Genomic DNA, 27,012 nt, shown 5'->3' on the forward strand with positions numbered 1-27,012 from the left:
AGCACCGCCCCTCGCGGCAGCCGGAACTCGGCGGCTCGGGACCTTGGCTGCTCCGGGCCCAGGCCCGACTGCGGCCATGGCGTCGGCGGCTGTGGAGAGCTTCGTGACCAAGCAGTTGGACCTGCTGGAGCTCGAGAGGGACGCGGAGGTCGAGGAGCGCAGGTACGGCCGCCGGCCTGGGCCTCGGGGTCGGTCCGGCGGTTCCCCCAGGCCCCCCTACTCTCCCAGCTCAGACGTCGGGCGGACCTCCCTCCTGGGGGCCCGGCCTGACCAGCCTGGGGGTCGGGATTTGTCCTCCTGACTCCTCGAGTCCGGACCGCCGCTGTGAAGGGGCTCGGCCTCTCGCAGAGATGGAAGCCTCTTCACCTCCCGGAACAGCCCGTTCCGTTTGGGGGACCCTTAGGAAGGGTCTGTTCTCCCCCTGAAGTCCCCCTCTGAACTTTGCCTCGTAGGTCCTGCCTCTCTCCCCAGCTCCATCCCCAGAGTGTTCTCAGCCCTCTTCCGTCATCGTCCCCTCTGTCAGTATTTGCGCCTGTTCCGTGCCAGGCCCCGAGTGAGATAGAGTCACTGATGGTCCCCTGGCGGCTGGGTTTGAGCGGAAGGGGCAGGTGGGAGCGGAAACAGTTCCCTTCCAGCGTGATAGATGCTGCCCCGTGTGTGCAGGCAAAGTGCTGTGGGAGCAAGAGGGTGAACAGCTGACCCTGGGGAGCCTTAGGTTGAGGCTGGCTTCGTGGAGGAGGTGGTGCCTGAGCACAGCTTGCAGAAAAATAGGGGTTCAGGTGGATGCGGGGGAGGATATTCCTGGAAGAGATGTGGGGAAGAAGGGCATCCCTGCAGGCGAGGGTGTAGCCCTGAGAAAGCCAGGCTTGTTTCCATAGGGCTGAAACTTTGAGGGATGACGCTGAGGGCTGTAAAAGCACCCCACATACATCAGTCCCTTTAAACCTCACGTCAACTCTGCGAAGTTGGTTACTGTCATTCTCGTTTTATGTCTAAGGAGGCTGAGACACAGGTTAAGTCACGCGCCCCAGGTAACACAGGTCGAGCCAGGATTTGAGTTCAGGCAGGCTGATCCCAGAGTTTGCCCTCAACCGTTGTGCTACCCAAGCGGAGAGGGTTTGTTTTAGAGGTTTTCGATCGTGATGGTTAAGAGCGTTTGCAGTCCCGTCGACGTCAGTGGGATCCCAGCTCCATGTTTTATGGCTGGGTGACTTTGCAGTCTTAGTTACCTCATCTGTAAAATGAGATCATTCTCACAGCAAACCAGTGAGGTGGGAACACAATGATCTCTTAAGTCAAGTGCTCAGCACGGTTCAGAGTAAGCACAGAGTAAGCACCCATGGGAAGATAGGCGGGGGCCCGATTGGGAAGGGCCTTGTGGAGAAGATTGTATTATATTCTTGTGCAGAGGATGGGCCTCGGCGCAGTTAAGCAGGTCAGGGAGGTGAATAGATTTGCATCTTAGGGGGATCTCTTGGATGTTGCTGCTGGTATTGGCTGGGGAGAACCCAGAGATAAGGAAGTTAGGAAGCTCAGTTTAGTCCAGAGACGGCCAGTGATGTGGGCTTGAACCAAAGCTGGGGCGGTGAGGATGAGGCAGGGGTGGGTTCTGGGTACAAATGGGAGGGGCCTGGTGGGACTCAGTGACACATAGGACCCAGGACAGAAGGTGAAGATGAGCGAAGGCTCTGTCTTAGGAAACTGGGAGGGGGGCACAGACCGTGCTGGGGCTATAGGGGGGGCAGGTTTGGAGTTTCCCTGGTTCACCCTTAGTGCCTGTGCAGAGATCTCCATCTGTTCTTCCTGCACGGTTGGAAGTAAAAACTGGTAAAATACAAATACTGAAGTCTCAGCATTGGGTGTCTCCCAGGTCCTGGCAGGAAAATGTCTCTCTGAAAGAACTCCAGAGCCGAGGCGTCTGCTTGCTGAAGCTGCAGTTATCCAGCCAGCGGACCGGGCTGTACGGACGGTTGCTGGTCACCTTTGAGCCCAGGAGATGCATGTCTGCAGTGCTTCCCAGTCACAGCTTTATTTCCGGTCTGTGCATTTTTGACATAGGTGGACGTTGAGTATTGCTGTCTTCAGATGTAGGTTGTAAAGACCAGGTCACACACGACCAGTTGGGGAATAAAGCATTGTAATGGAAAACTCTCACTTAGAAATTCAGCAGTTACGAGGCTTTTTGGTAATTTAGATCAGCACTGTCCAGACTGGCAGCCACCAGCCACGTGGGGTTATTGAACAATCGAAATATGGCTAGTGATTGCTGCTTGTGTAAAATACACATGAGATTTTGAAGATTTAGTACAAAAAATTTAGAATATCAGGAGTAATTTCTTTGAATACTGATTATGTCTTGAAATGATAATATTTTTCATATATTGGGTTAAGTAAAACATGATTAAATTTACCTGTTTCTTTTGATTTTTTAATATGGCTACTAGAAAATGTAAAATTACACATGACTCTCACATATCTCTTGAATAGCCCTGGTCCAGTTGGTTCAACGTGTGTAGTTGTGTATTCCCAGACCTTGCTTGTGCCAAGGATACTTTGGCTAAACTTGTGGCGGCTCTGCTGGAAAGGAGAGGCAGTTAGAAGAAGCTTCTTAAGCTCACACCTGGGATGCTTGTTTTATTAAGTTTTTATTTTTATTTTTTCCTTGGGCCACGCCGCACGGCATGTGGGATCTTAGTTCCCTGACCAGGGATCAAACCTGTGCCCCCTGCAGTGGAAGCGCGGAGTCCTAACCACTGGACCGCCAGGGAAATCCCTGGGACGCTTGTTTTTGATCAGACCCGGAAACTGGGAGAGAGCAACACTGCCGAGCACTGCACTTCCACTAGAAAAGTCTCTCTGCCTTGTTTTGGTGGTGACAGAGTTTGTTGGTTTCATATTTCGATTTTCTAGACTCTTGCCCCACAGTTGTTGGAATACGGGCTGGGTTTGGAGACAGATAGGAGGAGGGGAAGCTGCTGGTTTGGAGTCAGATCTTATACTTTACTGTTAAGTGGCCGAGAGTCAGTCACGTGTCCTCTGAGGAACAGAACCAAGGGGATTATAGTTGAGCTTTCGGCCTCACCATCAGGATGAGTGGGTGGGACTGAATGTACATGCAGGGCGTTTGTAAACTCTGAAAACCAAAGGAATACTATGTGTTCAGTTAGTAAGTGTTGTGGAGTGACTGACCTGAGAGGTTGATGAATAGCTGATAAACAGGAAGTCAGCTGTTTATGTGAAAAAGTATGGAGCTGAAAATCTGATGTGTTGCTTCGGCTCCGGATCAAACGTACGTGGGGTTGTTAGTTTTTCGTCTCCTGAAGAGCAGTTTTAAGGCTCTGTAGCTGAGAGGTGTGAATTCTGCAACGTGGGGCCCTACTCAGGGCGGCCGGTGGGGAAGTCACAGTCGGGACGGGGTCCCCTGCACTCGGCCTCACGGAGGTCCCCGTGCGCAGAACCAGACCTTGGGCCCAGGGGCACTGCTGCCCCCTGCTCTTTGTCTTTAACAGTTGGGGCGGGAGACAGAAACAATTCAAGGTGCAGATGAAACTCATTGCCTAGAAGGAAAACAGCTACGACTAAGAATACGCCTCATGCTTGGTTGACGTGTGGCACGTACTCTGACTCGGAATAAATGGGGTGTGAGTATGTGGGTGGCCCTGGCTGCATCTCAGCGTGGATTCTTGTTTGGTCAGAACTGTCTGTGTTCAAGTGACAGAAACCCCGAGCCAGATGGGCTGGAACAGGAGGGGGACGCATGGGTTGTGATACCTGGAAGGTGGCTGCACGGCTCAGAGGAGGTCACCTGGGCTTAGTTCCACTCCGTGTCTCGGCTCCATTCTCTCCTGGGTTGACTTCCTTCTCAGGTGCCAAGTGGTACCAGCTCCAGCCCTCACGTCCTCTCCCATTTCTGGTCCAGCTGGGAAGGGTGAGGGCATCCTTCCAGCTGTCCACCCAGAAGTCTCACCACATTTCAGGGGCTCTGATTTGGTCCCTTGTCCATCCCCGAGCCAGTCACTGGCCAGGGGGCACATGAAGCCCTGATTGGCTCGGGTGTGGGTTGTGTGCTCCGTCCCAGCATCAAGGGTAGCCTCTCAGACTCGCCTGGTGATGGGTGAATCACCAAATAGCTGTCGCAGGAGTGGGGAGGCCCAGCTGAGTGGGCAACAAACCACCCTGTCCCTCCTTCATCAGTGTTCCCTTTCCACCTGGAATGTTCTCCCCCAGGTGAGCTCGTGGCCCCCACTCTTTCCAGGGCCCACCCTGCTTACGGGTCACCCCTCAGAGAGGCCCTTCCCACACATCCTGCAATGGCACCCTCGTCCCTCTCCACCCTCTGCTGCACTTCATCGTTTTTTTCTTTTTTAATACATTTATTTATTTTATTTGTTTTTGGCTGCATTGGGTCTTTGTTGCTGTGCATGGGCTTTCTCTAGTTGCGGCGAGTGGGAGCCACTCTTCGTTGCGGTACGCGGGCTTCTCGTTGCGGTGGCTTCTCTTGTGGGGCACGGGCTCTAGGCGTGCGGGCTTCAGTAGTTGTGGAACGCAGGCTCAGTAGTTGTGGCTCGTGGGCTCTAGAGCACAGGCTCAGTAGTTGTGGCACCCGGGCTTAGTTGCTCCGCGGCATGTGGCATCTTTCTGGACCAGGGCTTGAACCCGTGTCCCCTGCATTGGCAGGCGGATTCTTAACCACTGCGCCACCAGGTAGGTCCCTGCACTTCATTTTAACTAAAGCCCTTGGCTCTGACCCCGATAGGTTTTCGTATTTGTTCCTCTCCTCCCTAATGTGAGCTCAGGGACCGTGTTTTATTCCTAAGATAGACCAGCACCCAGAACAGTGCCGGCCACAGAGGAAGACTTTAAATATTTTATTGACCGTCATGTTTGTTTTAAACAGTTCATTGAGCTCCAGTAAATTTTCACATATGATGTTAGTAAAAGTATTTTTTTTACTGACTTCATTTCTAATGAAAGTAGCAGATACAATGTTTGAAACATGCTGGAATTTGTTATATGAAGTCATTCACGTTTAACTTTGTTCAGCATTTATGTAACTGGTCTTTGCTTCTGTAGGTGACATAGTGGGTCTGTATGAGGAAGACAGTCAGCTGGCCACTGGGATCCTGACCCGGATCACCCAGAAATTGGTCACCGTGGCCTTTGACGAGTCGCATGATTTCCAGTTGAGTTTGGACCGAGAGCATTCCTACAGGCTGTTAAAACTTGCCAACGACATCACTTATAAGCGACTGAAAAAGTAAGTGTATGTGACTGGAAGTCACATGTGACATTTTCCTTAAACACACCTCCCTCCTGCTGGGCAGAAGAGGGCAGGCACATCCAGTCTGGGGTCGGTCGCGTACCCCTCATGGGAGACGGCGGGCGGCAGCGTTGCGTGGAGCCTCGGGCGCTGGGTTAATTGCTGGTTTTCACTAAGCTCCTAATTTTCATTTTCTCCTTTGGCAGAACTCTGATTGCCCTAAAGAAGTATCATTCTGGCCCCGCGTGCTCACTCACAGAGGTCCTCTTCGGCGGATCAGACCCCAGCCCTGCCAGTGAGATATGTAAGAGTTTGTGGTTTTCCTTTCCTGGTTGAAATCACCATGGACAGGATCTCGAACAGTGAGACCCTGGGCCGTTTTAGCAAGAGTTAGAGAATGTACAGTGTGAAGAAATCTACCTTAGTGTCTTTTTATAAGTTTCTTTGTGTGACTTGCTCGACCTAAGTCTCTTTCCTGTACACGGTGTCAAAGAAGTAGTTCATTCCATTTTTTTTTATGATGTTCTTTCTAATGTATCTAAATATTGAATATTTTTGTTTTGAAATGTGAGGGTATTTCTTCTAGCCCAGTGCCCTGTGAGAACATAGGATGACTGATCATGCTTCATGCTCAATAGCATTTTTTTATAGTTTGAAAAGTCTCAGTTCTAAGTGCATTTGATTATTTTCTCAGTATCCTTTAAGTTGAAGACAGTTTATTTATAATTGTAAGAGTGCCGTGTATTAGTCATAGAACATTTGGAAGTAAAAAAGCATATAAACAAGGGAAAGAAATCACTTGAAAGCCTGCCACTTCGAGGGAGCCTCACTGATACGTGTGTGTATTCTCCTAGTTGTTTTTCCACCTCCACATAGAACAGTCTGACTTACATACAGACACACGATGTGTCCATGTACACCCCCCCGCCGACTGTTCTCACGGTGGTCTGTGCAATTTCTCATCTCCTTCAGTGTCTTGGAGAAGCTCATCTTGAGAGGAGTTTATCATCTCATCAAGCAGCTGCCCGTCACTGAACTACCCTGTAGATGTTGGACTTGGCCAGTTTTTACAGTATAGCTTCAGTCATACTCACACAAGGGCCACTCCACACCCTTTTCCTGTCAATCCGGTGCTCATACCCTGGCGGTGTGTTGGCTCTTAGCTCAGGGCTGCTTTGTACCTTCTCAGATTCCAAAAGCACTCCCATTTCAATAAGATTTTATTTCTGCCAACTATTTACCGAGAGGCTACTATGAACTGGGAAGGGAACTAGCATTGTATTTGCTGTGTTTCAAGGAACACGATGTGCCCTGGTTGTAGCCAGCGTCCAGGGGAGAAGGGAGCACGCAGGAGCTCTGGGTCTGATGCTCCGTTGCCCTCTCCGAGTCTGTTTCCGTCTTACCTCCGGGTCAGCACCCTATGCCTGTGGGGGTCAGCGCGCTCGTCTCTGCTGCGGGCACCGCGGGGCGGAGGCTGCGGGTGCGAGGCTGGATGCAGCGGTACCTGCTCTCAGAGCACGGAGCTTACGAAGCAGGTCAATAGAATCGGCCATGGAAGATTCAGAACAGAAACATGGTCCTGGATCTACTCATAATTCTTTTTTGTTGTTTGTTTTCATCGTTTTATGGGCGCTTAAAAAGGGACACTATGGTAGAAATGAATCTGTTCCCAGAAACATTTACTTTACAAGAAGCTGTTATTCTGGAGCATGAGTTGGCAGACTTTTTCAATAAAGGGACAGATGGTAAACATTGTAGGCTGTGCGGCCAGTGCGGCGGCGAGCTGCTGGGGACAGTGTCCTGGGACACCTGACTCACCGAGCAGGCGGCCGGCTGGGCTTGGCCTGCGGGCCACAGTCTGCAGATTCCTGGTCCAGGAAAACAAAGCAGGTTGATTTTGCGTTGACTGGCTGACCCCTGGGGAGGGCCGGCTTTCTCCCCGTTACAGCCCGTATTTCTGTCGGCACACGCGGGGTCAGGGGTGGGGAGCGCCGGGTGACGGGGAGCTGGGTCCTCACTGTCGCTTGTTCCGCAGCCCCCCTGACTTTCTACAACACCACTCTGGACGCCTCCCAGCAGGAAGCGGTCTGGTTCGCGCTGTCCCAGAAGGAACTCGCCATCATCCATGGGCCTCCTGGCACCGGGAAGACCACCACTGTGGTTGAAATCATTCTCCAAGCTGTGAAACAGGGCTCAAAGGTGGGCAGTGGGCACCGTGTCCCCGCCGGCACCCCTCACTCCGGTCTGCCGTGCTTGCAGGTGCCCAGCAGGGCCCTAGCCTGGGCTCTGGGGCACTCGGTTGGCAATGTTCCTGAGTGTTTACTGACTGAGCACTGGGCTGGGCCCTTTTCAGTCTCTGACAGCGCCTGGGGTGTGGGGTCGTGCTTGGGACTGTTGGTCTGGGGTGGTGAGGTCTGGGTTACTGTCGACCAGGCCACAGTCCAGGAGCCGTCTGCTCAGCACCCATGCTCTGTGCTCAGGCCCCTGCTGGGCATGCCGGGCATGCAGGTGACCAGAGACTGTCTGTGCCATTCAGGAGAAGACCCTGCAGCCAGTTGCTGGAGACAGAAGTGTTTTGGTTGATCAGGTGGTCTGGTGAATTGTGCAGAGTGCAGGTTACCGGTTTCCGAGATGTGGAATGTGATACCGTGTATTATTGTTCACTTAGATTTTTAATGGTTGAGAAAGGATCTTTCATCCTCATCTGTATCAACACAAGTCATCGTGGATTCTGAGCACATGGAAAGCTTTTTAGAAAACCTTTCTGGGTCGTAAACGTTGGATAAGGATAAGAATTAGAGCAATATGGTCCACATTTGTAGGTTGACATTTCCTGGGTGCTTCTTATGAACGAGGCACGTTTCTCAGTCTTTCCAGAGTTCGCCCCTTTAATCCTCACAGAAGCCCCGGGCGTGGGGACTCTGTGGTCTCGGGCCCCGTCCTTCCACAGTGGGTGGCAGAGCCAGGACTCAGACTCGGGCGACACTCTTCCCAGAGCTCCTGCTCCTGCAGGGAGATCCATGTTGGTTACAAGGCCATGTCCAGTGGTCTCCTGCAAATGACTGTCTTGGCAAGACGTTTACCAAGAAAAGCTGGTGAAAGATGACTTATTGGCAGGGAGCAGATTTGATGGTTTAATTGGGTGCCTCTGTTTCAGGAAACAGTGAAACAGGAGATACCTGTGTTCACGCTTTGGTGCAAACTGCCTTTGGCCACCTGGATGGGGTGGGGACTCTCCTCTCCGCCTCCCCTTCCCGGTCCACCCCCTCCTAAGAGCCAGACTGCAGTTCTGGAAGCAAGATTGAGCCCGTTCCAAAAGGTTTTTCCTCATTCCGCTTTGTCAGATGATAAAGTGACTTGATGGGTGATGAGACGGGTGTCCCAGCCCTGATTATCTCAGGGCACTTTGAGGCCTTTCCTTCCAGTTGCCGGGCATCCTTTCTGGTCCTTTGGAGCCTAACAGGTTCTTAAGACCCGAGGTCTAGTATCCAGATGTTGTGTCGGTTTCCAGTAACTCATGTCCTGCAGACTGTCTGCATCCGTCCTTACAGCCGGACGTTTACACTGTACGTTACTGGTTGCGCACGTCCCACCCTCTTTAACTTTCGGACTTTGCATTTGCTTAATATAAACTTAAGTGATTTCGTTAAAAAAGAAATTACCAAGCCTGAGTTTGCGCTGTGCTTCCCCAGGTTCTGTGCTGCGCCCCCTCGAACATCGCCGTGGACAACCTGGTCGAGCAGCTGGCCCAGTGGAAGCAGAGGATCCTGCGCCTCGGGCACCCCGCACGGCTCCTGGAGTCTGTCCAGCAGCATTCCCTGGATGCGGTCTTGGCGCGGGGTCACGGCACCCAGATTGTGGCTGACATCAGGAAGGACATCGACCAGGTCTTGGTGAGTAGCTCTCAGCCGGTGTCCGCTCTGCGTGTGGTTTCACGATCTGCAGTCTTTGCCGGGAGTGCACTGTATCCTCTTGCTTTTCTCTGGCCTTTGCTGATTCATGTACTTATCTCGAACGTTGGGACTGCCCACTTTTGGTAGAGATCTGTGCTCAGCACTGAACAGGGACTCACCTGTCTTCAAGATAGTTTCATGAAGAGGCGAGCAATTGTCTTGCAGAAAATATTCCTCTTAAGGGTTCCCTGTGTCTGGCATGTTGGTTGGATAATATCGACCAGCAGAAAAAAAGCAGCCTGAAAATAAAAATTCAGAAAATATGCATCCTCCCTAAATTTCTAGTCCATTAATATAAAACGTGGTGTAATCCTTGTGAAAGAGAATTAGGTAGGTGATAGATCAATCTGAGATGAAGTCTTCTCATGCAGTTCAGAACTTCCGAGCTCTTTGGTTCTCTAGTTTACACATCCGCCCCCAGTTCCCTTAATTGCGTGTCCTGCCCTGTATTTGCTCACCGCCAGCCCATCTCACTGCCTCACATTTCTCTCCTCGTGTCCGGGGCTGGTGCAGAGACTCAGCCTTCCCCACGGACCTGTGGAATAGTGGGAACCCCAGGGGTGGAGACCAGGACACACGCATGTTACTCAAGGTTAAAGGCGCTGTAGGAATTTGCAGTGATGTGATTTGTGCCGTCACACGTGGATGATTTCATTTTCCTTTTTTAATAAATTATTTTATTTATTTATTTATTTTTGGCTGCGTTGGGTTTTTGTTGCTGTGCGTGGGCTTTCTCTAGTTGTGGTGAGTGAGGGCTGCTCTTCATTGCGGTGCGTGGGCTTCTCATAGCGGTGGCTTCTCTTGTTGCGGAGCACGGGCTCTAGGTGTGCGGGCTTCAGTAGTTGTGGTTCATGGGCTCAGTAGTTGTGGTGCGCGGGCTCTAGAGTGCGGGCTCAGTAGCTGTGGCGCACGGGCTTAGTTGCTCCGCGGCATGTGGGGTCTTCCCGGACCAGGGCTCGAACCCGTGTCCCCCGCATTGGCAGGCGGATTCTTAACCACTGCGCCACCAGGGAAGCCCAATTTCATTTTCTTGTTCCTTTTTAAATCCATGCTTTTTGGGACCTCCCTGGTGGCGCAGTGGTTAAGAATTCGCCTGCCAATGCGGGGGACACGGGTTCGAGCCCTGGTCCGGGAAGACCCCACATGCCGCGGAGCAACTAAGCCCGTGCGCCACAGCTACTGAGCCCGCTCTCTAGAGCCCGCGAGCCACAACTCTTGAAGCCCGTGTGCCACAACTGCTGAAGCCTGCACACCTAGAGCCCGTGCTCCACAACGAGAGAAGCCACTGCAATGAGAAGCCCGCACACTGCAACAAAGAGTAGTCCCCTCTCGCCGCACCTAGAGAAAGCCCGAGTGCAGCAACGAAGACCCAATGCAGCCAAAAATAAATTAAGAAAAAAAAAAATCCATGGTTTTCAGAGTTTTCTTCTCTGTAAGTTACACCTCCCTCCTGTCATTCCGGCTAAAACCCCTTCTCCAAAGCAGAAATCACAGATAAGGAAGGAGTTACGTGTCTTTTGCGTATGGAAGTAAGTCAGGGTCTAGGTAGACATTTTGAGGGCTGAAGAAAATATTTTACTCTCTTGACAAATGTGGAATAGTGAGAGAAACTCAGCTTCTCTCTGTATAAACTACTAAAACCCAAATCCTGGCATGAGCAGGTGCTTTTTCTTTCCCAGGAGTATGTCTGATGACTGTGCAGGGCAGGGCTGGGCTCCCACCCCTGGGCTCAGCTGAGCTTATGGTTCTTGGAGGACCTACACTCTCCCTTCCTCCCTCTCCCTGTGGAGGTGACACTGGCTCTAAGGCCAGTCAGGATGTCACCTGTGTGGATCTGTTGCTCCTTCAAGAAGGACTTTGGACTTTTTAGCACCTTTGAAGGAACTTACGGAAGTGGACCAATTGATGATAAATAAAAGCATTTTGTGAATTAAAAGGAGCTAAAATAAGTGCAAAGTCGAGCCAGAATTATGATGTCTTCTTTGCTTTTCTTTACAGGCAAAAAGCAAAAAGACCCAGGATAAAAGAGAGAAAAGAAATTTTCGAAATGAAATCAAGCTGTTAAGGAAGGAACTGAAGGAGAAGGAGGAAGCAGCCATGCTGGAGAGCCTGGTGGCGGCCAACGTGGTCCTCGCGACAAACACAGGTGAGGGGACGGGCCTCCACCCCGTGGAGGGCCTCGAAGAGGGCTGGGAGTGTACCCTCTTCTTTGGTTTTCTGGAAGAGTTTGGTAGAATTGTCTTTAAAGTTGGGTATAACACACCAATTCCAGCCCTTCTGGGCCTGCAGTTTTCTCTGTAGGGAGGTTTCTTCTTTTTCTTTTGGCCACACTGCATGCTGGTGGGATTTTAGTTCCCCAACCAGGGACTGAACCCGGGCCATGGCAGTGGAAGTGCTGAGTCCTAACCACTGAACTGCCAGGGAAGGGAACTCCCTGTAGGGAGGTTTTTAACTGCAAATTCAACTTCTTTAATGGATGTAGGATATTCAGGGTGTCTCTTCTTGAGTGAGCTTGTGTCTTTCAAGGAATTTGCCCATTTAATCTAAGGTGTTCAATTCCTAGGCATAAAGTTGTTCGTAACAACCCCTTATCATTTAAAAAATGTCTGTAGCATCAGTAACAGTGTCACCTCTTTTGTTCCTGATGTTGGTAATTTGTATCCTCTCTTTTTTCCCTGATCTGGTGGCAGGAGGGTTATTAATTTATTGATCACCTCAAAGTGCCGGTTTTTGGTGTCACCAGTTTTCTCTGTTATTTTTCTGTTTCCTGTTTCATTGATCTTGGCATTGGTTCCTATTATTTCCCTCTTCCTGCTCACTCGGGTCTAGTTTGCTCTTCAGTTTCTGTTTTCTTCAGCTGGAAGCGGAGATCATTGATTTGTATTGATTTGAGACCTGTTGTGTTTTATACTATAGGCATTTAGTGTTATAAATGTTTCCCCATGTTTTTCACGGCATCCCATAAATTCAGATGTCTTTTGTTTTCATTTTCATTCATTGTGAAATATTGTCATTTCCCTTTTAATTTCTGTTTTTGACCCATGATGATTTAGAGGTGTGTCATTTTCTTTCCAAATATTTGGAGGTTTTCCAGATAGCTTCCTATCATTGATTTCTAATTTAATTCCATGTGGATAGAGGACATTCTATGTACGGCTTGGATCATTTCATTGAGACTTATCTTATGGTCCAGAATGCGGTCTCTGTGAATGTTCCACCTACACTGGAAAAGAATGGGCTGTCTGGTTTTGTTGAAGTGTTTTATAATGGTTGATGACTGTCGTTCAAGTCTGTATCTTACTGATTTTCTGTCTATGTGTCCTGTCACCAAGCGAGGGGTGTTGAAATCATCTGTAACTACACATTCGTTTATTTCTCCTTGGAGTTCTGTCAGTGTTTTCCCTGTGTCCTTTGTAGCTCTTTTACTTGGGGCGTAAATGTCATGTTTTCTTTATTAATTAACCAATATATCATTATGAAATGACCTTTATCCCTAGTATGTTTTTTTTTTTAAGATTTAAAAAAATTTTATTTATTTATTTATTTTTGCTGTGTTGGGTCTTCGTTTCTGTGCGAGGGCTTTCTCTAGTTGTGGCAAGTGGGGCCCACTCTTCATCGCGGTGCGCGGGCCTCTCACTATCGCGGCCTCTCTTGTTGTGGAGCACAGGCTCCAGACGCGCAGGCTCAGTAGTTGTGGCTCACGGGCCTAGTTGCTCCGCGGCATGTGGGATCCTCTCAGACCAGGGCTCGAACCCGTGTCCCCTGCATTGGCAGGCAGATTCTCAACCACTGCGCCACCAGGGAAGCCCCCCTAGTGTGTTTTTTTTTGGAAATCTACTTTGGTATAAAGATAGCCACTTCAGCTGGAGACCACATTTAGCTGCTTTAAGCCTTTCTAATATGGCCACTTGGTTCTTAAAAGCCAGCAAGTGAGAGATTCTTGTAGCAAGATGGGTTATAGTCTTCTGTAACGTTACTGTGACGTGACACCCCATCACCTTTGCTATATTCCTTTGGCTAGAAGCAAGGCCCGGGTCTGGCCCACACTTAAGGGGAGGGTATTACATGAAGTGTGAATACCGGGAGGCCAGGGTGCAGGAGGGGGTTGCCTTAGGGTCTGTCTGACACAGCCTCTCCTGGGGGCTACTCTAAGGAACAGAGTCCAGGTTCTGATTGACTTTGTAATTATTGTTTCACCCAGTTGCCTTTTAAATCAGATAGGACAGAAACAGAATTACAAAAATACTTTCATACTGTCTTTTGTACTTATCTATGTAGTTGCCTTTATTGGTGCTCTTTGCTTCTTTGTGTGGATTTGAGTTACTGGCTAGGGTTCTTCATGTCACCCTGAAGGACTCCCTTTAGTATTTCTTGAAGGGCAGGTCTCAGCTTTTCTTTACCTGGGAATATCTTTTCTCTCCTCTGTTTTTGAGTGACTCTGTTTTTAGAGGTAGAGTTCTTGGTTGACAGCCTTTTCCTTTTAGTTGTTTGAATGTGTCACCCCCTGCCTCTCGGCCTCTGTGGTTTCTGCTGAGAACGCAGAGTTAAGTCTTACTGAGGATCCCTTGTATGTGACAGGTTGCTTCTCTCCTGCTGTTCCTTCTTTGTCTTTCGGCAGCTTGACTGTGATAAAAGTCTCCGTTTGCTCCCTTCGGGTTAACCACGTGGAATTTGTTGAGTCCCCTGGACGTGTGCGTTGTTTTCCATCAGATTTGGGAAGTTTTCAGCCGTTATTTTCTCCATTATTCTTTTGGCCCCTTTCTTGCTCTCCTTTCCTTCTAGGGCTCCTATTACGCACACGGTGGTGTACTTGATGGTCTTCAGGGTGCTGGTCATGGAACTCATTCTTTATTCTTTCTGTTCCTCAGACTGAATAGTTCAGCTGGCCTGTTTCCTGATTCTTCTGTCTGTTCAGATCCGCTGTTCAGCCCTTCCAGTCAATAACAGTTATTGTACTTTTCAACTGCAGACTTCTTTGTTTTGGTAATAATTTCTGTCTTTATCTATCGTCTCTATGTGGTGGGACGTCATTCTCAGACGTCCCTCACCTTCACCTCCTGTGGGCGCAGAGCCCCAAGGTGAGCCAGCAGTGAACGCGTAGGGCCTCCTCTGCTCTTTCCCGAGTGTGCACACGGCCCTTACACGCGTGTGGCTTCTAGATTCTCGGCCACGTGTCGGAGCTTTCAAAGCCCGTGGACGCCTTACGCCCCAGGTTTTCCTTCAGAGCTCCTGATCATCCTGCTTCACGCCAGCTGCTGTCCATGGCCTCCGAGAGCATTCGTGTGCGACAGTGGCCTCTGGTTGTTTCCCACTGACACCCCCTGGGGAAGGGCTGTTTGCACAGGGCGAGCTCCAAGTAAGGTCAAATGAAGACAGTCTTGCGAGTGGGACCTTCCAGGGAACCAGTGGCAAGTCCGACAGTGACAGTTCTCTGGGGGCGGGGCTTCGGAGGAGTTCTGTCCCCGGTGGGGCAGGCTGCTTTTTTTGGAAGATGTTGGGGGTAGGAGTTTATTAATTAATTAAGTTATTTTTGCTGTGTTGGGTCTTCGTTTCTGTACAAGGGTTTTCTCTAGTTGTGGCGAGCGGGGGCCACTCTTCATCGCGGTGCACGGGCCTCTCACTATCGCGGCCTCTCTTGTTGCAGAGCACAGGCTCCAGACGCGCAGGCTCAGTAGCTGTGGCTCACGGGCCTAGTTGCTCTGCGGCATGTGGGATCCTCCCAGACCAGGGCTCGAACCCGTGTCTCCTGCATTAGCAGGCAGATTCTCAACCACTGCACTACCAGGGAAGCCCAGGCTGCTGCTTTTCACTGCGACCGCAGGCCATTGGTTTCAGGGCCAGCACAGAGCTGGGAGCGGTGCCTGTGCACAGGAATGCCATGGAGCCTGCTCTTCTTGCCCAGAGTTAGTCAGTTTTCGGAGAAGACACTCCTGGATTGCTGTAAGTTTTTGACTGATTTCTGGAGTTCTGAAATAGTTCTGACACTTTTGCCAGTGTTCCTGTTGCTTTAGTGGTGGAGGGAACTTTCAGATTCGGCCGATTCTGCTCACATTCTTCTCTGACTGACTTGAATGCAGTACCCGCTGGAAATCACAGCTGCCCCTCTGTGCAAGGTCAGCATGTGCCTTTTAGGTCCCTTCTGGTTAGACTGGGGAACTGGAATGAGATTCCTAGAAGCGCTTCCCTTTGCAACGTGAAAGCACAGCCATAATCCAGGCACAGCTCTTAGCTATCCAAAGCCCTGTCCAAATTCTGCCTTCTCTGCAGACAGACTCCTTAACCGTCTCTGAAAAGTCAGGCTCAGGAAATTTATCAAGGTGTAAGTCTTAATCATAGGATAATATACATCTTAGTGTAATTAATCTAGGGGAAAAGGGCAAGAACTCACATTTGTAGCGTTTGTTAAAGCCTATCATCTTGTGGCAGGCACTTGATATATATTATTTAATATGTGTGCTACTTTTTTTTTTTTTTTTTTGCGGTACACGGGCCTCTCACTGTAGTGGCCTCTCCCGTTGCGGAGCACAGGCTCCGGAAGCGCAGGCTCACGGGCCCAGCCGCTCCGCGGCATGTGGGATCCTCCCAGACCAGGGCACGAACCCGCGTCCCCTGCATCGGCAGGCGGACTCTCATCCACTGCGCCACCAGGGAAGCCCTGTGCTACATTTTTATATATGTATTTGGATAACCAATATGTGTTATTTGACACATCCGTGCTCTACTAGTATGTGGTATGTGTAACAGTCTGTGAGATGCAGGTGTTGTCCATGTTTGTAGATGAGGTGCTGGGGTTGGGTGGCGTGCCCAGGGCCTCACCGCTGTTTGTGAGTGTGGGCGTGGGCCCCGGCTCTTGCCCACGCTGGACCTCGTTCCACTGTACGGCTCTGCATTCCACGGAGGAGGCACTGGTGCGGTGGGTCTGTGTTGCTGGTACGTAGGGGTTTTTCCCTGGGTGAACGCCTGGCAGTTCATTGTTCTGTGTGTTCAAGAGAACACCTAAGAAGAGAATTAACTAAATTCTAAAGTCAGAAAATGATACAGAAATTACATTTAGAATTAAGACAGCCTTCCAAGGATTTGGGGTCCCAGCCCCAAAGCGGTGATTGATTTTGGTGAATGAAACGTTGGAGTGGCCATGGCCAGGGGTGCACTGCTTCACACTTACACGTGGAGTGGGCTGGAACCGTGAGCTCTGGAACGTTCTTCCCAGGTTTTATTGCAAGGTGCAAGCATATTACATGAGCCTTAATACAAGACTAGATGATGAAACAGTGGCTTGTTGGTGACTCTTTTGGGGTAACTGCAGCTAGGATGACACAGCCGGTGCATCCTGTAAAGGCTTACGGTTCTGATTTGACCAGGTGCGTCTTCGGACGGCCCCCTGAAGCTGCTGCCAGATGGCCACTTCGACATGGTGGTCATTGATGAGTGTGCCCAGGCCCTGGAGGCCAGCTGCTGGATCCCCCTGCTGAAGGCCAGGAAATGCATCCTGGCCGGAGACCACAAACAGCTGCCCCCCACCATCATCTCTCACAAGTAAGGCCCCTCCACCCCTCAGCTGCCACCCCTTTGTCTATCCCTCAAAGCCCAGCCCTGAAGCCCCGGGCTCACCCGGAGGTCCTGGAGGTGCTGGGAATCCTGGTCGATGTGCTGACTTAAGGATGTGCAGTGGGCAGGTGGCTCCCTGGGCATCTGAGCCCCCACTTTGGCGGAGGGAAAAGCCTGGGGTCCCCCTGAGCGGAGGCGCGGTTTCAGTTACACTGCACAGAGGAAGTAGGGTCTCAAGATGTATGACTCACAGATCCCAGAAGAGGGGACGCCAGCGGGGGAGGGGCAGCCGTCCAGCCCAGGTCACTAGAGAGTGGCTATTAGCAGACCTGTCATTTATAAGCTGGTTGGGGCCGAGGCCACTGGCTTTTCCCGGGCTTCACTCTCAGGGGTGGTTGTAAAAGGTGCCCCGGGCGAAGCAGAGCGGGAGTGGGAGTCCTGAGCTCGGGTCCTTCTCTGGACGTACAGCTCTGGCATGAGCAGGATGGTCACACTGTGAGGCCGCCCAGGCAGCAGCTCCGAGAACAGTGGTGTTTCTCATCCCGCCGGGGCTGCCGTCCTCCGTGTGCTCCTGTACTTGCTTGTTTAGACGGCAGCTCGGTCAGACGTGTGCTCCCTGAGGTCGGGGGTCGAGTGGTGTCCATCCTTGTGGCCCCAGAACTGGGCGCGTGCTCAGTCCCTGCCTGTCGAGTTGATGTCCTCTAACGGGGCGGCAGGTGGAGGTGCGCATTTGCGCGGCGGTCCCGGGGGAGAGCTGGTCCCCTCAGTGGCTGTGTGACTGACTCTGGCTGATTGGCCCTCATCTGCAGGCACGTCCTTCCACTGAGGACACAGGGGGTGGCTCAGGGGAGGGGTGGCTCAGGGGACTGTGCTCCTGCCGCTGTAGAGACGCAGCCGTCAGTCCCTGGTGTTGTGACTGCTTCCTGGGTGCGGCCTGCTTCCGCCACCGGGCCTCAGACCCCGCCAGGGCTCCGGCCACGCTGGCCCCTCCGTCCCTCCTACCCAGTTGTCAGGTCCCGACCGCCCTTCATTCACTTCTCTGTCATCCGTGTCGACGGCTCGCTCGCCTGCCTTTCTCAGCACTCAGCACCCCTGACGGTGGTGTGTGTCAGTCCATCGTTTACTTCCCAGCGGCAGTGTGAGGCCTGTGAGGCCTGGGGACAAGGCCTGGCACTTGGCGTCCCTGAGCAAACTGGTCTCTTCCGGGCCAGCTCCCACGCCCGGGTCCAGGGGCGGCTTCCAGAGGCTGAGGCCCCCGCGGGATCAGGAGACGAGCAGACCTCTCCCTGCTGCTGCTGTTGGAGACGAGGGTCTCCTCCAGTCCGTGTGAGGGAGGCCGTCAGTGGAGCTCGCAGGAGGGGAGTGGCGACCCCGGAGCTGAGGGGTGTGCAGGTCAGGGTCCCCCAGGAAGGGGCGTCTGGCCGGGGGCTTCAGAGTGAGGGCGCAGAGCGTGGGGTGAATCGAGTGGGAGATGGGGGAACGTGGTTTGGAAGATCGTCCTGGTGGGAGCGGGCGTGCACGTGGGGATGGGCTCGGACGCTCTCCAGAAGCGGGGCCTCGGGGGCGTCGATTCAGTGGCTGGTTCCGGAGGAGGCCCGGGGGGTCCTGGGAAGCGGGTCTCTGGGTGGACGGTGTGCCCTCGGGGAGGGGGCACCTTATGGTGTCTGTGGAGAAAGGGTGATTTTGGGGGAAATCTGTCTGTGGGGTCGTGCTGGGTGTTTCTGGGTTTGTGGTTGGGGCTGGTAGTCACCTCACCCCTCCTGTCCTTGGCGCTGCTTTTGGTTGGTACCTTTATTAAACAGCATTAACTGCAGAGGTCTGGTCAGTTACGGAGGAGGACGGATGCCTGGAGTAACACTGGGCACTTTCCTTCAGTGGTTAGAGGAGGCTCTGGAGCCCGGCGGCCTGGCTTGGTCCTGGCTCTGCGGCTTACTGGCTGGGCAGCCTCGGGCTGGTCTCACTCTCCTCGTGTGGAACATGGGAAGCGTACCAGCAACCGGCTCAGGTTGTGTGAGGATGAGGCAAGTTAATCGGTGTAAAGTGTCCAGAGCAGTGCCTGGTGCGTGGGAAGCACCCAGCAACCGTCAGCTGCTCCTGTTCTAAGTAGTGGACTCCTTACGGCCGGAGTGTGTTGGAATTTTTAAAAACTTGTCTGTGTTAGCTCCCTTTAGCTGCTGTAACAAATTACCACGAACTCAAGCAACAGAGGTTTATTATCTTACCGTTCTGGAGGTCCAAAATCAGTCTCTGTGGCTTGAGATCAAGGTGTGGGTGGGGCTGGTTCCTTCTGGAGGCTCCAGGGGGGAGAATCCGGGCCTTTGCCTCTCCCAGCTTCTGGAGCCACCTGCCTTCCTTACCTGGGACCCCTCCTCCGTCTTCAAAGCAGGCTCTGCAGCATCTTCAGGGCTCTCTTGTCACATCGCCTTCTCTGAGGCTGACCCTTCTGCCTCCCTCTTAGGAGGCCCTTGTGATGACATGGGCCCTCCCGGATGACCCGGGATCATCCCATCTCTGCTTGTCCCCTTTGTCACTGAGGTCACATGCTTGCAGCTCCCAGGATTAGGATGTGGGCACCTCTGAGGGGCCGCACCCTTAGTTCTAGGTCAGAAGTGGGGTGTGGGTTGCGTGCTGAGGTTTGAGGACTACTTTCCTCCCCGGCCCCTGGTTTAGACTGGACTCAGGACTCAGGCCCTCCTTCCTTGTCCTCTCCTTGGGGTAGGGCCGCCCTGGCGGGGCTGTCGCTGAGCCTGATGGAGCGCCTGGCGGAAGGGTATGGCGCCAGGTCGGTACGGATGCTGAGCGTGCAGTACCGCATGCACCAGGCCATCGCGTGCTGGGCCTCGGAGGCCCTGTACCATGGACAGCTCACGACCCACCCTTCTGTGGCCGGGCACCTCCTGCGGTGAGTGACTCTGCTACACCCCCGTCCCCTGTGTCACCGGGATCACGTTCCATAAAGATCTGAGAGTGAAAGTCACCTCTGAGACTGGATTTCTGCATTTTGCCCTGGAGAGCTGGGTCGGGCTCCTGCAGTCTGAGGTCCCTCGCCCTCTGCACCGTCCGCTGTCCTGTCAGGGGAGGGGGGCAGCGGCGCTTCTGTTTCTGGGACCCCAGCGCCGCTCTGTCGCCAGGGCCTCGTGTGTTCATTCTCGCCTGTGTGCAGGGATCTCCCGGGAGTGGCTGCCACGGAGGAGACGGGCGTCCCCCTGCTGCTGCTGGACACGGCCGGCTGCGGGCTGTTTGAGCTGGAGGACGAGGATGAGCAGTCTAAAGGGAACCCCGGTGAGCCTGCCTGCAAAGGGCCTGTTGTTTGTTTAAAAAGGCCCTGAGCTGCTCTCTAAAAACAGAAGCCCCTCTCAGCTGCCCGCGTCAGAGAGGAGCGGGGCGAAGGGAGGGGAGGAGGCGAGGGCACGGCGCTCCTTGGGGGGTGGTCCTGAGCCAGACGCCCTGGGAGGTCGAGTTCTCGACGGGCGGGCGGCCCCGAGTCAAGGGAGCGGGTGGGCCCAGGCCGCGTCCTGCGTCCTTGTTCAGAACCGAGTGGCCCGGCACTGCCTGGCTTGGCCTTGGGACGCGACCCTGGCTAACTCACAGGGCTGCCAGTCAATGGGACGCAAGGCCGTTCTTCCACTAAAAGAGGAGACTCCCGTCAGCTGTGGGTCCTGTGCTTTGTTTGCCGGACCTGGCGGCCCCTCTGCCCCAGGTTGTTGGCTCGCAGGAGTCAGGCCCAGTGTGAGAGCAGCCTGTCGTCACAGACGGAAAAGTGCTTAAAAAACAGGCGTCGGTGACAGGTGTCCAAGGTGCGCCCCGCCTTGTGCTGAAGAGTTGTCCATTTCCCTCCAGGTGAAGTGCGCCTCGTCAGTCTGCATGTCCAGGCACTGGTGGATGCCGGTGTCCAGGCCGGCGACATTGCCATCATCACGCCGTACAACCTGCAGGTGTGGGGCTCCGCTGTCTCTGTGTGTGTTGGGGCGACTCGCTGCCCCAGAGGGGCCGGAGGGAGAGGGCGATTTATGGGCTCTTGGGACGAGGGCTCCAGGGTGGAACTGACCACATCCTGACTGGATCCAGGGCTCAAATGACCTCAGCAACGGCCTCCATCCACCTGTCCGTGTTTCCCCCCTGCCATGCCATCCCCTGCCCCATCCTGAGCTCTCGCCTGGTTTGCTGTGTTGGCTGCGTTTTCAGGCCTGCCCTCAGGGGCCAGGCAGCCTCAGCCCGACGTCGTCCTTCCAAGGTGGTCCCGGGGGCGCCGCCTGTCTCTTTATGGCATTTCCCACGGGAGTCTCAGCTTTGAGTCGTATCGGTCCGGCTCAGGTTGTCCCGTCCCTGAGCCACTGGGATGAGGGGTCCTCGCCCCTCCCGGGGTCGGCCTTCTGGCTCGTGGGACACCACGGGGCTGGTGCGGCTCCGCTGGCTGCCTGGAGGAAGGTCAGGGGCGCGGCTGTCGCCTGGAGAAGGCGGTGGGTGGGGACCAGCAGACACAGCAGACGTCTGCTGCCTTCTCGTGGGCTTTTCCGCCATTTCCCCTCTCAGTGCCTCTGTGCTCGTGAAGCAAAGCCTGCCTGCTTTGGTAGGAAAGACGCACCTGCTTCAAAGCATTCTGAGGCCCGCTGATCAGTTGCCGTCTCGGTTTGGAGGCATCACACTTGGGGATGTCTGAGCCAAGCGAGATGGTGACACACGTGTCAGCACTGGGGTGTGGGTCACAGCTGCCACGTTTGTGTGCTATCTTGTCTGTCGCGTGCACGCCCGCGGGAAGAGCGGTTCTCGGAAGCCTTCTCCCCGAGGCTCCTGCGGGGCCTCCCTGGGGCCTGGCAGCTCTTCAGGGCCAGGCCTCCGCTGGGCTGAATGGCAGCGTGTCCAGGCCGCCCCGACCTGGGCTGTGATATGTGGCCTCGCTTGGTGTTGCAGGTGGACCTGCTCAGACAGAGCCTCACGCACGGGCACCCGGAGCTCGAGATTAAGTCTGTCGACGGCTTCCAGGGCCGAGAGAAGGAGGCTGTGATCCTGTCCTTTGTCAGATCCAACAGGAAAGGTGCAGAGCTGGGAATTCCCCGGTGGTCCAGTTAGGACTCGGCGCTTTCACTGCCCAGGGCCCAGGGTCGATCCCTGGTCGGGGAACTAGGGTCCCACAAGCTGAGCGGGGTGGCTGGGGAGGCCGGGACGCTGCTGCAGAGGGGGGTCCCAAGAGCCCAGAGCTTGTCTCCTGGCCTCCAGGCCAGTTTAGCCTCAGGGCACGGCTTCTGCGGCCAGGGCGTGTGGATGTTCCATCTGGTAAGAAAATTGTACCCAGAAACAGTTGTTAGTTAACGGGCTCTGTGAGTCGTTTCCAGTACGAGGTTGGCAGCAGATAAGAGGGGGGGATAAGCTGAGGCGGGGGAAGAACACACTGGAATGTCCCTGGCGCTTTCCCTCGTGTGTCGGCCGCAGCTGCAGCCCTGGGCTGTGTCCTGGGTCTGGGCTTAAGGAGATGACTTTGTACCGACTTGGGAATGAGCGGCAATCTGGTAGCTGCCAAAGCCCCAGGTGGGACCGCGGGACCGTCCTAGACGGCGGCTGGGGGCTGAGGGGTGGGTGCTGAGCGACGGGGCCCCTGGCTGCGGGGGTGGACGGAGCCGCGTGGTCCTTCTCGGGGGATGGTCGCTGATGGGGGAGGCCTGCCTTCCTAACCCTTAGTCTCTGTTCCCTGCGCCCCCCCCCGGTTCGTGTGCAGGTGAGGTTGGCTTCCTCGCCGAGAACCGGCGCATCAATGTGGCCGTCACCCGCGCCCGGCGGCACGTGGCTGTCATCTGCGATTCCCGCACCGTCAACAACCATGCCTTCCTGAAGACCCTGGTGGACTACTTCACAGAGCACGGAGAAGTGCGCACAGCCTTTGAGTATCTCGACGACATCGTCCCTGAAAACTACTCCCGTGAGGGTGCCCAGGGCCCTGGCCAGGCCGGCATAAAGCCCCGCGGCTCTGCCGTGACGGCCAGGAGGGCTCCCGGGAGCAGGCAGCCCACGGGGGCCGCGCTGGGTCGGAAGAAGCCGGACACGGCGACTTTGTCCTCCGAGGCCCAGCCTCAGCCCAGCCTCCACGGAGGTGGCTGGGAGGGGGCCCGGAGCAGAGACGGCGCAGAGCAATTCAGGGCCGTGATAACGGAGTTCGTGGCGAGTGAGAAGACACAGCTAGAGTTCCCTGCCTCCCTGGATTCGCAAGACAGGATGTGGGTCCATCAGATCGCGGAGGAGTACGGGCTAAGGCACGAAAGTGCTGGGGAGGGGAAGCAACGGTTCATCACCGTGAGCAAGAGGCTCCCACCGGCCCCTGCGGCTCCAGCACCCCCGTCGGGGCCTGGCAGCAAAGCCCCTCTGTGTCCAGAGCCCCCCAGCCCTGCGCAGACAGAGCCCGCCATCAGGGAGCAGAGCCACCGGGACCAGCCGGACCTGAAGGCGCTGCACCTGGACAGACTGCAGAGGGCGGGGAGCCGGCAGGAGCAGCAGGCCATGGGCTCCGGGCCGCGGAAGTTCCCAGAAAAGAAAAAGAAGAAAGAAGCAGAAGGTAAGCTGGTCGGCTCGTGAAAACACAGGCGTGGTGTCCCCTTTACTGGGGAGTTTGCCCCACCGCAGACCCACCTGCCCCCCTCGAAAGAATCAGGACCCCTTCCCGGTGGTGCCCCTGCGCTAATCCTGCATTTTGTGCCCGGTTTCAGTCAGTGTGGTCTGAGTTCCCTGAGGGCCGTGCTAGTCACAGTGGCCTCTGTGTGCCCGGGGCCTCGCCTAGGGCCCGGCAGGTAGGGAGCCCTCAGAGCTTCTACTGCAGGTGAAGGGCCTGGAGGAGCAGCCGGGGTGGGCCTGGGGCCCCTGGGAACGGAGGGGCAGCCGCAGCACCCTTCCACGGGCTCGCGGGGTCCCAGGCAGGGCCGCGCACTCCGCTGTTGCATCCCGGGCTGTGCTGGCCCTCTGCTGGGGTGCCCGGGGCCTGTTGGCTCTGCACCCCCGTCCCGTACTGAGATTGAAGGTCCAGGGTCTGGATTTTCTGTAGATGCCTAGGTGAGCTCTGTTACAGCCGCTTCCCTCTTGGCAAGACCGTGAAGGCGGTCCCGTTCCCCGTATCGCTTGATGCCTGTGCGCAAAGCTGCACGAGCATAGTTCTCAGCTTTCAAAGCTGCATGAGCGTAATTCTCAGCTTTCAAAGCTGCATGAGCATAATTCTCAGCTTTCAAAGCTGCATGAGTGTAATTCTCAGCTTTCAAGGGCAGCCTCCCTGCATCTGAGGGTCCATCTGAACTCACTCCACGATGTTTAGTGAGCGACCTGTGTGTGCCAAGCTTTGCGCTAGTGAGCAAGACGGACGCCACCTCCGCCCTGTGGGAGCTGACACTGTGATGGGGGCAAGAGGTGCTTCACTCCTGTTTAAAGCCCACTGAGAACATGTAACTGGAGGACGGGTGCAGGAAGGCATGACCGGAGGAACGGGCCTTCCTTCCAGAGGAGGGCGTGGGGCATGGCCACTTGAAGACCGAGCGCCCTGGGGAGACATCACCCCATTTCAGGGGTGCTGGCACTGCTCGGGGTTTGAAACGCTTCTTCAAGCAGCCAGAATAATGGTGTAATTACAGAATTACGACCATATTATAATTGTCGTATAATTGAGCGTTTTCCTACAACTTTAAAAGATTTTCACACACCTGGTTACGAATGTTAAGGTTTCGTTAGCCCTGGCCGGTGAGTGTGCAGGAGTTCATCTGACCATTACCCTAGAGGCGTGGTAGTTTGGGTTTTTTTTATACTTAACGAGGTAAGGAACAGTCTCATATTTAAATGCTTTTCTGGATGTAAGAGGATGAACTTTGTGCAGGCCTGCTCCCTGCACTGCCAGCCCTTTCTGGAAACTCATGCCTTCGCTGTCTGGTGTGACTGGTCGTCGGTTCAGTGAGGGACCCAGCTCGATGGTGCATCCGCTCACTCACTGTGGCCCCGAAAGCAGGAGGCCGGGCGCAGCTGCTCGATGAGGCAGACGTGGGCCCAGCGGGAGAGTTCCGGTCCGACTTCTTTCTCCTTGCCTGTTTGGGTGACGCCTTTCTCCCCTCAGGACCCATGGCCGTAGATCTGCCTGACGGGGAGGACTTTGACGCCCTGGTCTCGGCCGCCATCAAGGCTGACAATACTTGCAGCCTCGCCAAGTGCACAGCCAGCATCGTCACCCTGGGCCAGCTCTGTCTGCACTGCGGCCGCCGTTACTGCCTCAGCCACCACCTGCCCGAGGTATGCGGGCCCTTGGGCTCGGGCAGTGGGGAGGGCGGCGGGGCTTTGTCTCCAGGACTCAGGTCCTGGGTGTGTGCACCCCATACAGACTATGGGCCTGTGCGTGTGTGTGTCACCCACATACAGACTGTGGGCCTGTGCGTGTGTGTGTCACCCACATACAGACTGTGGGCCTCTGCGTGCGTGTGTGTCACCCACATTCAAACTGTGGGCCTGTGCGTGTGTGTGTGTCACCCACATTCAAACTGTGGGCCTGTGCGTGTGTGTCACCCACATACAAATTGTGGACCTGTGTGTGTGTGTGACCCACATATAAACTTTGGATCTGTGTGTGTGTGTGTCACTCACATACAAACTGGGGCTGTGTGCATGTGCGTGTCACCCACGTACAAATTGTGGGCCTCTGTGTGTGTGTGTGACCCACATATAAACTTTGGACCTGTGTGTGTATGTGTCACCCACATACAAACTGTGGGCCTGTGTGTGTGTGTGTCACCCACATACAAATTGTGGGCCTGTGTGTGTCACCCACATATAAACTTTGGACATGTGCACGTGGGTGTGTCACCCACATACAAACTGTGGTCCTCTGCGTGCGTCACCACCAAGCAGATTGACATCACCGTGCCAGGGAGGTGTGGGAGCCGCCCCTGCACTGGCATCTGCTTGGAGGAGGGTTTGGGCAGGGCTGCAGGAAGGGTTTGGGCTCTAGCTGCCAGCCCTGCGAGGGTGTGGACCCTGTCCGCCCCCCACCCCCCAGAGCCCGTAGGTGAGGGTCCACGTGCGGGAAGGGTAGGGAGCCCCTCCGAGGTTGGTGCTGGGGCTTCCTGACCCCGGGCTCTGCGATGGCAGAACTGGGGGCCTCTTCCCCCACCCCCGGCACAGCACTGCCTCTTGTGTCCCCAGATCCACGGCTGCGGGGAGAGGGCTCGCGCCCATGCGCGGCAGAGGATTAGCCGGGAAGGGGTCCTCTATGCCGGCAGTGGGACCAAGGACAGGTCCCTGGACCCTGCCAAGAGGGCCCAGCTGCAGAGGAGGCTGGACAAGAAGCTGGACCAGCTGACCGGCCAGCGGAGGGGCAAGAGGAAGGAGAAGGGGAAGTGAGGCCGGGAACCCCACCACCTGCACCGCCTCTGTGTCTGAAGCTGTGGCTGCCGGTGAGCGTCGCTGCCCCTGGCATCTTTCTGTCCCCGGCGGCAGCTCCTGGAGACAGTGCTACAGGCAGACCCACGCCGTCTCCCCGGTGATGGGCGAGGTGGCTGTGGGAGCACCGGGCGGTGGGCTGCTCTCACGTGGTGGGTCGCGGTGGAGAGGCCGGGGGCACAGCTAGGGCCAGTGGCCGCTCCTCAGGGCTGTTGTAGGGAAGGCCCTGGAGTGCTGCGTCCCTTTCCTCACTCCTGGCCCAGGCCGTTCCCCGAGATCCCACCCTCGGAGTCACGGGCTGCTGCTTCCGGCATCGGGAGGGTTCTGTTCCCTCGGACCCCTGCCTGGGCCTCAAACTCCATAAAAGTGATGTCCCCGCCGTCCAGGGCTGGCCAGCCTTCAGCCCGTCAGGTGAGAGAGGGCGCACAGGTGACGTCTCAGAGCTGGAACTTGTCCTGTGTGCCCCCGCGCACGACTTGCCCCTCGTTGGGGCTGTGACTTCACTGAGGCTGTCTTCCCTCTGTCCCCTCGTGGCTGCGGTGGCCCCAACCTGACCTGACAGCTCCGGGCGTTCTGCTTCTGTGCAGGCCCTCGGTCAGGCCCGGGCGTGGCTCACGAGGGCACCCGGGCCGACGCCTGCCCATCCTCGGCGCTGTGCCCGGTGACGGTCTTGGGAAGGCGCTGCCCCAGAGCGCCGGCGCTGCTGTGACCCCTGCGGACCCAGAGCCCCCGGAGGTGTCCTCCCGGGTCCCTCGTTGAAGAGAACCCCAGGTGGATGTATTCTTTTATCCTCAGAGTTTTTTGTGTTTCAAAGGGTTATACGTGATTTAAAAACTAAATAAAAATATGTGCACGCGG

At 54.9% G+C, this 27,012-nt stretch overlaps 1 protein-coding gene across 1 annotated transcript; it reads left to right on the forward strand.

Annotated features, from left to right (window-relative positions):
* The first annotated feature begins 4 nt into the window (after positions 1–4).
* On the forward strand, positions 5–27,012 carry IGHMBP2 (immunoglobulin mu DNA binding protein 2). Its single transcript, XM_081238816.1, has 16 exons — positions 5–162; positions 1,871–2,037; positions 5,074–5,257; positions 5,467–5,564; positions 7,296–7,459; positions 8,953–9,153; positions 11,212–11,359; positions 16,575–16,749; positions 19,481–19,663; positions 19,925–20,043; positions 20,602–20,696; positions 21,673–21,796; positions 22,475–23,305; positions 24,839–25,011; positions 25,918–26,168; positions 26,742–27,012. Exons 1-15 carry the CDS (start codon positions 77–79, stop codon positions 26,113–26,115), a joined length of 2,946 nt encoding a protein of 981 aa, XP_081094942.1. The 5' UTR covers positions 5–76; the 3' UTR covers positions 26,116–26,168; positions 26,742–27,012.

The sequence above is a fragment of the Mesoplodon bidens genome (assembly GCF_964165515.1).
Source record: "Mesoplodon bidens genome assembly, chromosome: 7".
NCBI classification, from domain to species: domain Eukaryota; kingdom Metazoa; phylum Chordata; class Mammalia; order Artiodactyla; family Ziphiidae; genus Mesoplodon; species Mesoplodon bidens.